Source organism: Schistocerca cancellata, chromosome 3, assembly GCF_023864275.1.
Source record: "Schistocerca cancellata isolate TAMUIC-IGC-003103 chromosome 3, iqSchCanc2.1, whole genome shotgun sequence".
In the NCBI taxonomy this organism is placed as follows: Eukaryota; Metazoa; Arthropoda; class Insecta; order Orthoptera; family Acrididae; genus Schistocerca; species Schistocerca cancellata.
The window spans coordinates 699,917,044-699,932,964 of NC_064628.1; the positions used below are offsets into that span (position 1 = coordinate 699,917,044).

Here is a 15,921-nt window from a genome sequence, read left to right on the forward strand (position 1 = left end):
GTTTCGAAAGCTTCTGTTCTCTTCTTGTCTGAACTATTTATCGTCCATGTTACACTTCCATACATGGCTACACTCCATATGAATACTTTCAGAAAAGGCTTCCTGACACTTAAATCTATACTCGATGTTAACAAATTTCTCTTCTTCAGAAACGCTTTCCTTGCAATTGCCAGTCTACATTTTATATCCTCTCTACTTGACCATCATCAGTTATTTAGCTTCCCAAATAGCAAAACTCATTTATTACTTCAAGTGTCTCATTTCCTAATCTAGTTCCCTAAGCATCACCTGATTTAATTTGACTACATTTCACTATCCTCGTTTTGCTTTTGTTGATGTTCACCTTACATCCTCCTTTCAAGACACTGTCCATTCCGTTCAACTGCTCTTCTAGGTCCTTTGCTATCTCTGACAGAATTACAATGTCATTGGCAAACCCCAAAGTTTTTATTTCTTCTCCATTGGTTTTAATTCTGACCCCAATTTTTTCCTTTGTTTCCTCCACTGCTTGCTCAATATACAGATTGAATAATATCAGGGATAGGCTACAACTCTGTCTCGCCTGCTTCCCAACCACAGCTTCCCTTTCATGCCTCTTAACTCCTAACTGCCATCTGGCTTCCATACAAATTTTAAATAGCCTTTTGCTCCCTCATTTTACCCCTGCCACCTTCAGAATTTGAAAGAGAGTATTCCAATCAACATTGCCAAAACCTATCTCTAAGTCTACAAATGCTACTTGGCCTTGCGGAATGCCCAATTTGGGGACCTGTCTGCCTGGCGGTGGCAGGGGAATGATGGAATCACTGGTAAGTGGTTTCTGTCACAAAAATCATCATGGAGTGACCAATGTACGCAAGCTGCAAGAGCAGGGGAGCAGATCATGACATCGGGGTAACTGTCATTGAGGAGACAAATGAAAATCTGTAATAAGTTGGTAATTAGGAGACCCTTACCTGTTGAAGTGGCAGTCCCCCACAGGGTATGATGTGCATTGAAGTCCCTGAAGAGGAGAAATGGGGGTGGGCGTTTCTGTAATAAGGTAGACAGTTCAACATAAGGAAGTGGCCTACATGGAGGGAGGTAGACATCGCAAATGGTGGTGGCTGGAGTCAATTGCATTCTAACTACTATTGCTTCCAGGTTGGTATGAAGGGGGATCCAGTCACTAATGACATCAGAGCGAACCAAAGTGCAAACCCCTCCAGATGCTATCCCAGGGGTGGCACAGTTCTAACAGAATGCCCGATAACCACGAAACGTTGGAGAGTGACATCATGGAAGTGTGTTTCTTGAAGTCCAAGACAAAATGCAGAACAGGAGGAAACAAGATGACATATTTCTGGTAGGTGGTAATAGTATTCATTGCCCTTCCACTGGATTATTGTGTGGTGAGAGTCCAGGTTAGGCATAAAGAAGCTGAGGAGGAGGTCATGTCACGCAGTCAGTGGTTGTCACTGACAAGGATGGGTTGACATCTATAAATAAGATGCCAGAGTCAGGTTACAAGGGGGAAAATGGTGCCTCCAGGGGTACCAGGCGGCCTTGTCCTGGGACTTATGTTTCTCCTCCTCCTCCTCACTTTGGGGCACAGAGATGGTGCGTCTCATAGCCGAGTCGAGTTGTGGTAGTAGGCTTCTGGCCTGAGAGACGCTGGGAAGAGGTGTCCCTTGGGAGAGCTAAATGCCAAAGCCAGGGGCCACTTCTTCAGCCAGGCAGAGGGAGCAGCTCCTTGAGGAGAGGTCATGGGAACAGTAGGGGAGGGGGAGGGGATATAGGGATGGGACTGGGGTAAGGAAAAGGGAGGAGGGGGAAAGGTCGTAACACAGGAAAAAGTTGAGGAGAGTGACACCAGATGGAGTGTCTCATACTTTTGGCAAGCCTCAGCATAAGACAGGCGATCTAGATACTTGTACTCTTGGATCTTCTTTTCTCTCTTGTAAGCTGGGCAACCTGGCGATTGAAGGGAGTAATGGTCATGGCCACTGACTGTGGCCAAACGCAAGGGCTTCCCTATGGAGTGGGTGTCCACAGTCACCACACAGATGGTCCGCCATAGAGCGAGAAGACGTGCCCAAAACGCAAGCACTGAAAGCACCTCACAAGTGGTGAGATGTATGGCTTCATGTCACATCTGTAGCACATAAACTTGACCTTCTCTGGGAGGGTATCTCCTTCAAAAGCCAGAATGAAGGCACTGGTATCAGTGCAGTTGTCTCTGCAACCCTTCTGCACATGTTGAACAAAATGTATGCTGCGTTGCTCCAGATTAGCCTGGAGTTCCTCATCATTTTGCAAGATGAGGTGCCTATGAAAAATCACTTCCCAGACCATATTAAGATATTGCTGAGAGGTAACAAACACTAGGATGTTGCCAAGAGGATCATAAGCACGAAGGGCTGCAGATTGGGTGGCAAAAGAAATTTGATCAACAGGGAGCCTAACCACATCTTACTTGGACATTCCACTTCACCAAACTTGTCCTCAATATTCTCAACAAAAACAATGGCTTTGTGGCGGTGAACGTGTCCCCATCCATCCTAGAACAGATGAGGTGGCAGAGAAAGTGTTTCACTCCAAGACAGTGAGCCTGGCCTCCCTCAAATGGTGTAGCTATGGAAGGGAAGGCTGCTGGGGCGTATGAAGCAGCATTCAGTGATCCTTTATCATTCAAAGAGTAGGCTGTTTGGGAACAGCCAGATTTTCGCAGCTTGATAAGCTTCATGTGCCAAGCATCCTCCCTGATACCACCCACTCCAATCACTGGCTCCCCCATGGGCATCACAAAGCCACAGCAAGGGCTGCCCGGCAAAGCAGCTGTTGCCAGGAGTTCCAATGCTCTGGGAAGACAAGCAACCACTCCTTGGCATACAAGTGGAGGGAACAGTTCGAGGTTCAGCAGTATGATCCCTGTGCCAGATGGGTACATAACAGTCCCGCCACACAGATTGGCTACATGTGCTGGTGACCTAGCAGGGTGGATGGGGGCTATGCCGGGGAAGGAAAAGGGAAAGGGGGGGGGGAGAGGGAGAGGAATCCACACTGTAGACACTAGGGAGGGTTTCTTCCCCGAATGGCTCACACAACAAACAGAAAATTTAGAAGTGGAGGACAAACCTCAAGCGCGGACCTAAGTCGCCAGAAAGGATGAAAGAGAACAGGCAGGAGGAACAAAATGGCAAGCAATACAGGGAACAACGTGGATAGCCAGATCAACATAAATCAGAACACCAAAAGAGGGGAAGGAGAGGGCAGTGGGGAGGAGCGCAAGAATAGGGAAGGAGGGGCAGGTGAAGGAAATGCAGCCAGGGAAGGAGGAATAGGCTGCAATAGCTCGGGGCCCGATGTGTGCCACGCATGAACTCATGAAAGAACCATGAGCCCCTGGGGAGGATGAGGGGATGGGGGTGGGGAATGTATGTGAGGTACAATGTAGACTACAAAGAGCAGTCTCTCCAGGGAAGCTGACCACAGTACTTCAGGGATAAATTTCGCTATCAAAGTGTGCATTAAGGAGAATTTGTATAGGTGCTAAATGGATTGTAGCATCTACATGTACTCAGACAGCCAAGCAGCTCTGAAAACTCTTATCAGCCTTTGCAACAACATCAAAGATCATTGCAAGATGGCATCAAGCCCTTGGGAGCCTAGGGGAAAGCAACAAGGAAACCTGCTGTGGATCTCTACAACTCAGGACGTCATGGCAATAAACAATAGACTGGCCATGTTTCAAGAAAAATTTGTTAATCCTGAATTTGAAGAGGAAACAGATTAAACTCATGGCAGGACTCATGACTCGCCATGGAAACTTTAAAAAACATGTACACACAATGAGTAGAGGAAGAAGTCACTAACTGTAGACTATGAGGTGAGGAGAATAAAACCACACCACATCTAGTTTTTCAATGTGAAGCTCTTGTGAGCAAAAGACACAGAATATTCGGGTAGGTAGAGCCTGAAGAAACTGTGACTAATAAGGAACTAGTAAAGGGTCTCCTACTACTTCTCAAAATTACCGCGTGACTTTACTAGGAGTACAGGGAACAAAACTCCACAACAGGCTCAATTTTGGTGTGGACAACAGTGAGCTAAGACAATTGTTGTTTTTGCCTCCTTGTATAAATCAAATCAAACAACAAGAGCAAGCAGAGATCCTGCAATAGTTGCACCCTACAAAAATTACTCAAAATTATTATGGAAATTATTGAAAAAAAATCAAGAAACATGCACATTACGTCAGAAATTAGTAATTCTAGCAACAGACTTCAGGCTACATGGAAAGTAGTGAAACGAGACACAGGACAACCAGCCCCAGAACAGGATGACATCACTACCGAATAAAGTGGAAGGGCTGTAAGTTATGAGCTACAAGTGGCAAATAAATTTAATAATCATTTCTTAAATTAGTAGAAAATATAGGGACAAACAATTAAACAGTTCAAGAGAGAAATCACAGGAGTACGTTGAAAAAACAACTCTCATAAAATTTAATCATATGAATGTATCCCCAATTTCTCCTGAATCTGCTGGTACTGAAATTCAGTTCACCTTGAATTTGCATTCAGTCACAGTCACATAGATACTAATATAGTTTTAAGTCATTACTTGAAAACAGGACTTGTACTTTGACCAGTTTATCACCAGAGAGAAAGAAAGTAATAATTACCAAATGATGGGTAGTAAAGGAAGAAAGGAAGGAACATTAAAGAGTTACACTTCCTACAGACTATGGAGTCATTATAGATGGAGCACAAGCTTAGAGTGTCAATGGAAGGGTCCAATTCCACGCATCTCCTCTGACCCGTGACATAATGGTGGTGTTGTGTGTGCCATCACCATGATGCAGAGATTTCGAGTTGATTGTGTTTGTAGATGCCATATCGTTTTGTTTGATGGTGCTCTCTGGTGGTGTATGTGTAGGTGCTGAGTTTAATGTGTCATATTAGGTTCATTTGAGTTTTTGTTGCAATTGTGCTAACATGGCTTTGAGTTTAGGTAGTTGGTACAGTTATGTGGATTGTGGAAAAGTTTTCAGTGAGTTATTAAGGTTTTTTTGTTTTTGTTTTTGTGTTTGGCATTTTTTTAGGTCTTATTAGTTCGGTGTTTGTTGTGCGGAAAGAAGTCTAATTTGTTTTATGGCTTTTTTGTTAGGTATAGATGTGACAGTGAAGCCCACGTGCGTATAATTATGTTCCGAGATGGGTGGTAATGTCATGTCTGTCACACATTTTCTGCAGATGTTCGGTCTTCTTGATGAGTATGTTAGGTGTCACATTTGTGGCAATAACATGAGGTTGATGAGAGTTCTAGAGGCTTGGACCAGGGTGCTTATATGTGTTGTCAGTGTGATAATATCTGGAGTTGATTAGATATGGTACCTGGTTCGAGAAATCTAGGGTGGCCATGACAGATGTCCTGCTCACTTATTATTTTTGATATAGGTCTTCTTTAAGTTTCTGTGTGCAAGGGACTGGCGTGAGTGAGAGAACTGTTTTGGATTGGTTTTCATTTTGTCGAGAGGTTTGTTCAGAGTATGTCAAGTATAGGGGATAGTTGGGTAAGCCAGCAGTGATTACTGAAATTGATGAATCACAGTTTGATAAGAGGAAGTAGGGAGGAGCAGTTGGTCTGTTGGTATGGGGGGCTGTTATTTCGGGGGGGGGGGGGGGGAGGGGGGGAGGGTTTTATGTATGCTGATTGTGTTTTTAGGGTTTTACAAGTTCGTAGTAAGAAGGAACTGGTGAGTTTGGTTGAGGAATATACTGAGGAGGATGGCACTATAGTTTCTGATGCATTTTCATCTTGTAGGGATATGGGAAGAGGAGTTATAATTATTTAGTAGTTAATCATAGTATTGAGTTTAATGATTATGAAACTGGGGCTTGTACTAACATGATAGAGGGGTTTTGAGCAGCAATTAAATCTGTTATAGAGAGAGAAAAAGGCACTCTTCCAACCCCCAATCTCCTTTAGATCAGTATTGCTGACAGAAGAGCGTCCCTGAGAATTACTGTATTTTTCGTGTTTGTTGAGGGCTGAGGGGAGGATGTGGTGAGTTAAGGGGGTTGGGTGTGTGTGGGTGTTCTTGGTATTGGTTGTGGGGTTAATGGGGCAGGTTATGGGTTTGGGGGGGGGGGGGGTTATAGATTATGTTGGAGAGGACCAGTTTGGTTGCGGTTTTTGTTGTTCTGTACTGTGTGATTTATTTTGGTTTACATTTGTGTTTCTCTCTCTCTCTCACTTTTTGGGGGGGGAGGGGGGGGGGAGTGATTTGAGTGGATTGGGTTGGTTTATGGCGGCAGGTTGAAGGTGTTTAGGAGGGGTGTGTGTGTGTGTGTGTGTGTGTGTGTGTGTGTGTGTGTGTGTGTGTGTGTGTGTGTGTGTGTGTGTGTGTTGTAATTTAATTTTTTGGGGGTATTATTTGTTTTGGGATCGTACAGTGTCTTTTTATTGTTGTATATTTAGCTTGTCCCCACCTTAAACCCCCAATTTTTCATGGTTGTCCCGTTAGTTTCATTTTATTTTTGGACTGAGATGTTCTTGTGTCTTTGTCACATTTATTGGCTTGTATATGCAGCGATGTCATTGTTGTCATTCTGTATACATTGACAGTAGCTGTTTCTGCCACAATTGTGACGTCATGGATCAAAAGAGGACGTGTGGAATCAAACACTACTGTAATGCCAGCTTGGATTACGATAGGATGGGGAAGGAAACTAGCCATGTCCTTTTCAAAGGAACCATCCCAGCGTTTGCCTAGACAATTTAGTGAAATTACAGAACATTTAAATTTGGATTGCCAGATGGGAATTTGAACCATCCTCCTTCTGAATGTTAGTCCAATGTGCCAACTGATGTGTATTCAAAATCAGAGAGACAGCACATAGTGAAACTGAATATTATGTGTTAAGTCTTGCTTTGTTGCACAAGGTTGTTCCCAGACACTAGAAGTGTATTCTCATCAAAATTTATTACCCATCATCTGTAATTATTCATTTTGTACCATGTTACCTTTACCAACTGATTATGATTGTGACAGTGAACATATGGACATTTTTTTCGTGTTCCGACTTGGTGATCTCGACGAAGTAGTTTACCTTCATCACTTTGAACACATGTGAAGAAGAAAAAAAGAGAGACAAAAGTTTGCAAAAGAAAAAAAGACGATTTATGGTCTGAGGCAAGCTTCATGCATTTGGTATCCATGCATTTATTACAGAATTTAGAGACAAAATATATGCATCCTCACCATTTATACTGATGGATTGATCATCATCTTTAATAGATAAATAAATGGAAGAAGGTAGTAATGAATCGGTTTAAGATGAGAGATCTTGGCTGACTTGGTGTCTTGGCACAAGAGTAAAGAGAAACAGAAAATAAGGCTTGACTAGCACCAATGAAAGTAAATATGCAGCTAACAAATTTTGGATGGAAGATTGCAGTCAGGTTGCACATCCACTCGAACCCCGTTTCAGGCTACAAAAATTCGGAGGGGAAAAAAAAAAAAAAAAAAAACTGATATGTGAGGAAGCATTCCTTACCACCAAGCCTTTGAGTGGTATATAATCACACTAATAATGAGACACATGAAAGGCATAGTCAATACAGAACTATATTTCTGAAAAACAGGAACAACTGAAGGCACCTGCAATAGATCTTGATCAACAGCAATCAATAATTCAAATAATTCAGTATATTTTTAAGTTAATAAGGGTAGCAACCCCCCCATGAACCATAGACCTTCCCGTTGGTGGGGAGGCTTACGTGCCTCAGCAATACAGATAGGCTTACCGTAGGTGCAATCACAACGGAGGGGTATTTGTTGAGAGGCCAGACAAATGTATGGTTCCTGAAGAGGGGCAGCAGCCTTTTCAGTAGTTGCAGGGGCAACAGTCTGGACGATTGATTGATCTGGCCTTTTAACACTAACCAAAATGGCCTTGCTGTGCTTGTACTGAGAACGGCTGAAAGCAAGGGGAAACTACAGCTGTAATTTTTCCCGAGGGCATGCAGATTTACTGTATGGATGAATGATGATGGTGTCCTCTTGGGTAAAATATTCTGGAGGTAAAATAGTCCCCCATTCGGATCTCTGGACGGGGACTACTCAGGAGGACGTCGTTATCAGGGGAAAGAAATCTGGCGTTCTACGGATCAGAGCGTGGAATGTCAGATCCCTTAATCGGGCAGGTAGGTTAGAAAATTTAAAAAGGGAAATGCATAGGTTAAAGTTAGATATAGTGGGAATTAGTGAAGTTCGGTGGCAGGAGGAACAAGACTTCTGGTCAGGTGAATACAGGGTTATAAATACAAAATCGAATAGGGGTAATGCAGGAGTAGGTTTAATAATGAATAGGAAAATAGGAATGCGGGTAAGGTACTACAAACAGCAAAGTGAACGCATTATTGTGGCCAAGATAGACATGAAGCCCACACCTACCACAGTAGTACAAGTTTATATGCCAACTAGCTCTGCAGATGACGAAGAAATTGAAGAAATGTATGATGAGATACAAGAAATTATTCAGATAGTGAAGGGAAACAAAAATTTAATAGTCACGGATGACTGGAATTCGAGAATAGGAAAAGGAAGAGAAGGAAAAGTAGTAGGGGAATATGGAATCGGGGTAATGAATGAAAGAGGAAGCTGCCTGGTAGAATTTTGCACAAGGCATAACTTAATCATAGCTCACACTTGGTTCAAGAATCATGAAAGAAGGTTGTATACATGGAAGAAGCCTGAGGACACTGACAGATTTCTGATAGATTATATAATGGTAAGACAGAGATTTAGGAACCAGGTTTTAAATTGTAAGACATTTCCAGGGGCAGATGTCGACTCTGACCACAATATATTGGTTATGAACCGTACATTAAAACTGAAGAAACTGCATAAAGGTGGGAATTTAAGTAGATGGGACCTGGATAAACTGACTAAACCAGAGGTTGTACAGAGTTTCAGGGAGAGCATTAGGGAACAATTGACAAGAATGTGGGAAAGAAATACAGTAGAAGAAGAATGGGTTGCTTTGAGGGATGAAGTAGTGAAGGCAATAGAGGATCAAGTAGGTAAAAAGACGAGGGCTAGTAGAAATCCTTGGGTGACAGAAGAAATATTGAATTTAATTGATGAAAGGAGAAAATTAAAAATGCAGTAAATGAAGCAGGTAAAAAGGAATACAAACGTCTCAAAAATGAGATCGACAGGAAGTGCAAAATGGCTAAGTAGGCATGGCTAGAGGACAAATGTAAGGATGTAGAGGCTTATCTCACTAGGGGTAAGATAGATACTGCCTACAGGAAAATTAAAGCGACCTTTGGAGAATAGAGAACCACTTGTATGAATATCAAGAGCTCAGATGGAAACCCAATTCTAAGCAAAGAAGGGAGAGCAGAAAGGTGGAAGGAGTATATAGAGGGTCTATACAAGGGCAACGTACTTGAGGGCAATGTTATAGAAATGGAAGAGGATGTAGATGAAGATGAAATGGGAGATATGATACTGCGTGAAGAATTTGATAGAGTACTGAAAGACCCGAGTCGAAACAAGGCCCCAGGAGTAGACAACATTCCATTAGAACTACTGACAGCCTTGGGAGAGCCAGTCCTGACAAAACTCTACCACCTGGTGAGCAAAATGTATGAGACAGGCGAAATACCCTCAGACTTCAGGAAGAATATAATAATTCCAATCCCAAAGAAAGCAGGTGTTGACAGATAATAATTCCAATCCCAAAGAAAGCAGGTGTTGACAGATGTGAAAATTACCGAACTATCAGTTTAATAAGTCACGGCTACAAAATACTAATGCGAATTCCTTACAGACGATTGGAAAAACTGGTCGAAGCTGACCACGGGGAAGATCAATTTGGATTCCGTAGAAATATGGGAACACGTGAGGCAATACTGTCCCTATGACTTATTTTAGAAGCTAGATTAAGAAAAGGCAAACCTACATTTCTAGCATTTGTAGACTTAGAGAAAGCTTTTGACAATGTTGACTGGAATACTCTCTTTCAAATTCTAAAGATGGCAGGGGTAAAATACAGGGAGCGAAAGGCTATTTACAATTTGTACAGAAACCAGATGGCAGTTATAAAGAGTCGAGGGGTATGAAAGGAAAGCAGCGGTTGGGAAGGGAGTGAGACAGGGTTGTAGCCTCTCCCCAATGTTGTTCGATCTGTATATTGAGCAAGCAGTAAAGGAAACAAAAGAAAAATTTGGAGTAGGTATTAAAGTCCATGGAGAAGAAATAAAAACTTTAAGGTTCGCCGATGACATTGTAATTCTGTCAGAGACAACAAAGGACTTGGAAGAGCAGTTGAACGGAATGGACAGTGTCTTGAAAGGAGGATATAAGATGAACTTCAACAAAAGCAAAACGAGAATAATGGAATGTAGTCGAATTAATTCGGGTGATGCTGAGGGAATTAGGTTAGGAAATGAGACACTTACAGTAGTAAAGGAGTTTTGCTATTTGGGGAGCAAAATAACTGATGATGGTCGAAGTAGAGAGGATATAAAATGTAGACTGGCAATGGCAAGGAAAGCGTTTCTGAAGAAGAGAAATTTGTTAACATCGACTATAGATTTAAGTGTCAGGAAGTCATTTCTGAAAGTATTTGTATGGAGTGTAGCCATGTATGGAAGTGAAACATGGACGATAAATAGTTTGGACAAGAAGAGAACAGAAGCTTTCGAAATGTGGTGCTACAGAAGAATGCTGAAGATTAGATGGGTAGATCACATAACTAATGAGGAGGTACTGAATAGGGTTGGGGAGAAGAGGAGTTTGTGGCACAACTTGACTCGAAGAAGGGATCGGTTGGTAGGGCATGTTCTGAGGCATCAAGGGATCACCAATTTAGTACTGGAGGGCGGCGTGGAGGGTAAAAACTGTAGAGGGAGACCGAGAGATGAATACACTAAGCAGATTCAGAAAGATGTAGGCTGCAGTACATACTGGGAGATGAAGAAGCTTGCACAGGATAGAGTAGCATGGAGAGCTGCATCAAACCAGTCTCAGGACTGAAGCCCACAACAACAACAACAACAACAACAACAACAACAACAAGGGTAGCAAATTCCTGGAATTCAAAACAGTAGCTCTATCAACTACAGCAGATGGATACACGATCCTGTTAACAATAGCTCGTCAAGTGATATACTTTCAGGGATTGCTCCAAGAACTGTGTATGAATAACACAGTAAAAAATCAATGTGTGTGTTCTATGATAATAAGAGGTGCTGTTGCAGTCAGTTAAAATGGAGCGCATCACATTTGAACAAAAAAACACTGAGCCAAGAACCACAATTCCATCCATGAACTAATTGCTGTTAGGAAGTGCAGTATCAAATCAATCAGTACAAACAAGCAATCTTTTTTTTTTTTTACTATGGTACTGCCAAAGTTTAACCATCAGTCGTGCAGCCAAGAAGTGGGACTTTCAGAATTCTCAAATTATCAATCTGGAAACTTGTGGGGGTGCTGAGAAAAACCATACTGTCTGTGTAGACACCTCATGGTTGTTTTTTAAAATTTATTTTTCCTCTGTCTTTAGGTTCTCTTGTAATTATCATGGAATAAATACTTTAATAATCTGTGTTCCAGGAAAATGGTGCATGAACTTCATTTATTACCAACTTTCTGTTTCATTCTCATTTAATTCAATTTAAGTTCTGTATAAAATATGCAACATTTTTAAAGTATCTAACATGTCCTAGACTGTTGTGCTGAGTGCTCAAAAGACAAACAAATAAACAAACTAAGTCAACTTTAGGTCTATATACTCTAAAAAGGACTAGTCAGAGTAAATATTCAGTGCAATGATTGAAGACATTTGCCAGTAGCACTCAGCATTTTTGTTTAAGTTCTTCAGATTGGCCGACGACTTAAAAAAAAGAACGAATTAATTTATATCTTCATTCCCTCACTCGTACTTTTTCATAAATTTCATCATGTAGGAGAGCTTTTAGGGATTTACAATAAGCTAAGACACCATCAAAAGGCTGAAACAGTCAATGCAGACTTATTTTATGTACTACACTGAAACCAAATTAAGACTAGTGGTAGTCTGATAATTATGGCAATTACTTCTATATTAATTTATATATTGTCTGTATATTTGAAGAAAAAAAACACTGTTCATCCTCTTAAATGAATGAGCGGCTGTTTTTACTTAAAACAAAGCACTTATGTAGCTTTATTCAGAGCATTCTAAGCTATCTATGTTCTGTCAAAGATAAACAACAAAGTCAGTTTGAATTTATACTCCTGCATCCAAATATACAGATGAATAATAAAAGGTACCCCACAAAGCCTCAATCACTTTACTGTCTTCAGGATTGTATATGATTTGCTACAGCACCAGAAAGCTGCACACTCATAACTTAAAAAAATGTCACAATTAATCAAATTCTTTGAGATTGTGAGCAATACACTAAACTAAGCAATTGGGGTAGTTAACTAGACAATCATGTCACTGTAGAAAAGGAATATGGAACAAAATGATTTTCATACCTGAAAAAAATGCTCTAATCTTATCAACGATAAAGGGAAGCAAAAGAATGTACTATGGAAATAAAAGAATGTACTTGATATGAATGGAAAACTCACAAACAAAATTATCAGAAACTGCAAAGCAGCAAAACCACAGTGGCTATGAGGAAATGTGAAGAAACTGGAAACAAACAGTGTTAGAATTGATGTGTCACATGTGAAGGTTAACTCTTCCTAGCGAGTGATAATACCATATCTGAAGGTCAAACAAAAACTCCTTAGCCCATACAAAAGAGCAGAAGTTTTCTTAGTACTGATGGAGTAATGAAAATTTAAATTAAAAAAAAAAAAAAAAAAAAAAGAGCATTAGGGAAACACCTGATTCCCCCTGTCTGCTTTGATCCATGATGTCACCAGTACCATACAAAATAGTGACGATATCGTCACTACATACACATGCCGACAAACTCTAACAAAAATAAAAATGACAGAAGAATGTATCACTCCAACAATACAATAAAACTAATGGGACACCTGTGGGAAGTATGGGGCTTACGTCAGGGACAAGCTAAACTCAACTTACTACATAATGCTACAGCCACAAAACAAATGGTGCACTTCATGCAACCTGTAAAGCTCAGACCAGGCCCATGACACCAAAAAAAACATCTGCAATTCCAAATAACGGAGTTGGACATTTCCCTTGACCTCCATAGCTCAAACGAGGCCCTCAATAGCAAGGAAAAAACACCTAAAGCTCACAAAAAGGGAATCCGACACATACTTTGACTCACATAGCTCAATCACAGCTCTCGATACCTAATAGCAAACCACAAATTAAAAAATCACAACCACAAGCTTCACATACCTACGTAACTCTCTAAACATCACCGAAACCAAAACCCCAAAACTCAAAAACACCACACCATATTGAAATCACCCACCACTGCACTATTACATCACAGGTCAAAGCAGACAGGTGGAATTGGATACTTCAAATGGCAAAAAGCTACACACACACACACACACACACACACACACACACACACAGGAAGTAAAAGATCATTTAATGTAGCAACCAAAGCCCATGAAACTGGAGATGCACCATAATAAAATATCTAGAATGGCAATATAAATACAAAATCAAAAGTAATAAGATTAACATAAAATGCAATTATGTCAATGGTCATGTTGTCATGTATTTTACTGACTGACTCGTAGTGAGAGATTACAATTATGATTCATAAACATGAGCATAACTAAAACTACACCAAAGTCTGTTGAAGGTTGCACTGACTGAGAAATTTGTGAACTCCCAGACAATGAGTGGCTTCCAATGTTCCAAATTATTGACTAGAAGAACAGGAATGAAAACTGAAAAGATTGTCTACATGATGATCTATTTGCTTTTGGAAAAGATACAGTTTGTTTTATCAATCACACTTTAAAAAAAAAATGTAGCATGAGCTTCAATAGACTTGTAGGATTGGAATTCTGAAGCCCAATATCAGTTAGCTAAAGAAAAAAAGAAAAAGGTTTTAGACAGTTTTCGATAGTAATAATAAATTATTATTATTATTATTATTATTATTATTATTATTATTATTATTATTATTGAAAAAATAAAAAGACAACACCATCATCCGTGGTTCTTGTTTGAATTTTCTTTTTAAGGAAGAGATTCAAAACAATTTTTACGGCCATATTTTAGAAACCACTAAACATGCTTCCTTTCATGCACAAAATGTAGAAAAATTACTCTATGTTTTTTGCCCTCGCTTAATAACGAAGAGCATGTGAGAGAAATTGAAAAAGTGAGAGTTGTTTTGTTTCCTTGAGACGGTACGTAAATAGTACTGGATGTGACAGGCCTTTCCGTTTCTAAAAAAGACAAATATTACAAAAGCACAATTATCGGGAACCACTATACAATGCGCTTAATTTACGGACATTTAACAAGAAGTATCGTTGTTGCATTCTTCTTTCTTACATGCAACGATCAATACATTTCACTACTAGCTATTAAATTCCTCTTCTAGGCTCATTACGCAATGAAGTCAGCAGCAGAAAAAAAACAATATCTTCAGAACTTTCATTCACTCTTTACGCCGCGTCTATATAAAATTAAACTACGTAAGAACAACCCAAGATAACGACACCCTGAGACGGTTTTGCTCATTTGCTCGTTATCCTTTATACAAAATGAAAAATTTCAGGTACCTTTCGGCGGCCTAAATTTCATTTTACTACTGTTACGGCCTTCATTGTTCCCAACACCTTGTTGCGCGGCTGCGCTGCACGTAAGAAGAAAATGTGCAATTACTCCTTACCTGTTCCATGGTTCTTCCTTTTCTGTGGTGAAAAGGCTCGCATTTGCAGTAACGAAAGCGAAAATTTAAATCCGTCAAGCCGAAATTCCCACAACTAACTTGATACTCATGTCATTTGACAGCGCCACAGCGATATTCGAAACGGCAACAGCTGACAACATTGAGCAGTGTTCTATGATATCGATTGTGAAATTCAGAGATACTTAAGCTGCCATTACGCAACTTTCGATACAGTCACGGCCGCCTGTATTAGAGGCCGGAGGACTGAAATGTGGCAACGTTACGTTAAGGCCTACCGCATGGCTGTGGCTGTAAGGTAGCGAACGGAAGCAGTTGTTTACGTACTTTCGCGGTGTCTGTTTCATCCGACATTACAGTGTTATTATGCTATACTGGACTCTGCAAAAATTATAGCAAGTAGTCGTTACTGCTGTCGAAGATATAACAAAATTTAAGTATACAATTCTGTGAAGTTTGTAGTGTTACATGTATATGTGCAAGTGAGCTACGTGATCGACTTTCGTCTACACAATTGCAACAAAAGTTCTACTATATTCTAGATACAATTCGAAAATAAAGTTTTGAATTCGTAAGTTTAGTATCAGAATCTTCTCCTAACTGATTTTGTGTTAATACACTCCTGGAAATTGAAATAAGAACACCGTGAATTCATTGTCCCAGGAAGGGGAAACTTATTGACACATTCCTGGGGTCAGATACATCACATGATCACACTGACAGAACCACAGGCACATAGACAAAGGCAACACAGCATGCACAATGTCGGCACTAGTACAGTGTATATCCACCTTTCGCAGCAATGCAGGCTGCTATTCTCCCATGGAGATGATCGTAGAGATGCTGGATGTAGTCCTGTGGAACGGCTTGCCATGCCATTTCCACCTGGCGCCTCAGTTGGAACAGCGTTCGTGCTGGACGTGCAGACCGCGTGAGACGACGCTTCATCCAGTTCCAAACATGCTCAATGGGGGACAGATCCGGAGATCTTGCTGGCCAGGGTAGTTGACTTACACCTTCTAGAGCACGTTGGGTGGCACGGGATACATGCGGACGTGCATTGTCCTGTTG

At 40.8% G+C, this 15,921-nt stretch overlaps 1 protein-coding gene across 1 annotated transcript in view; it reads right to left on the reverse strand.

Annotated features, from left to right (window-relative positions):
• Positions 1-14,996, reverse strand: part of LOC126175688 (uncharacterized) — a 63,797-nt gene extending 48,801 nt beyond the window's left edge. Inside the window, exon 1 of the mRNA XM_049922621.1 lies at positions 14,833-14,996. Coding sequence (XP_049778578.1) covers positions 14,833-14,841 — 9 coding nt within the window. The 5' untranslated portion in view covers positions 14,842-14,996. The remainder of the gene's footprint in view (positions 1-14,832) is intronic.
• Positions 14,997-15,921: the final 925 nt, after the last annotated feature.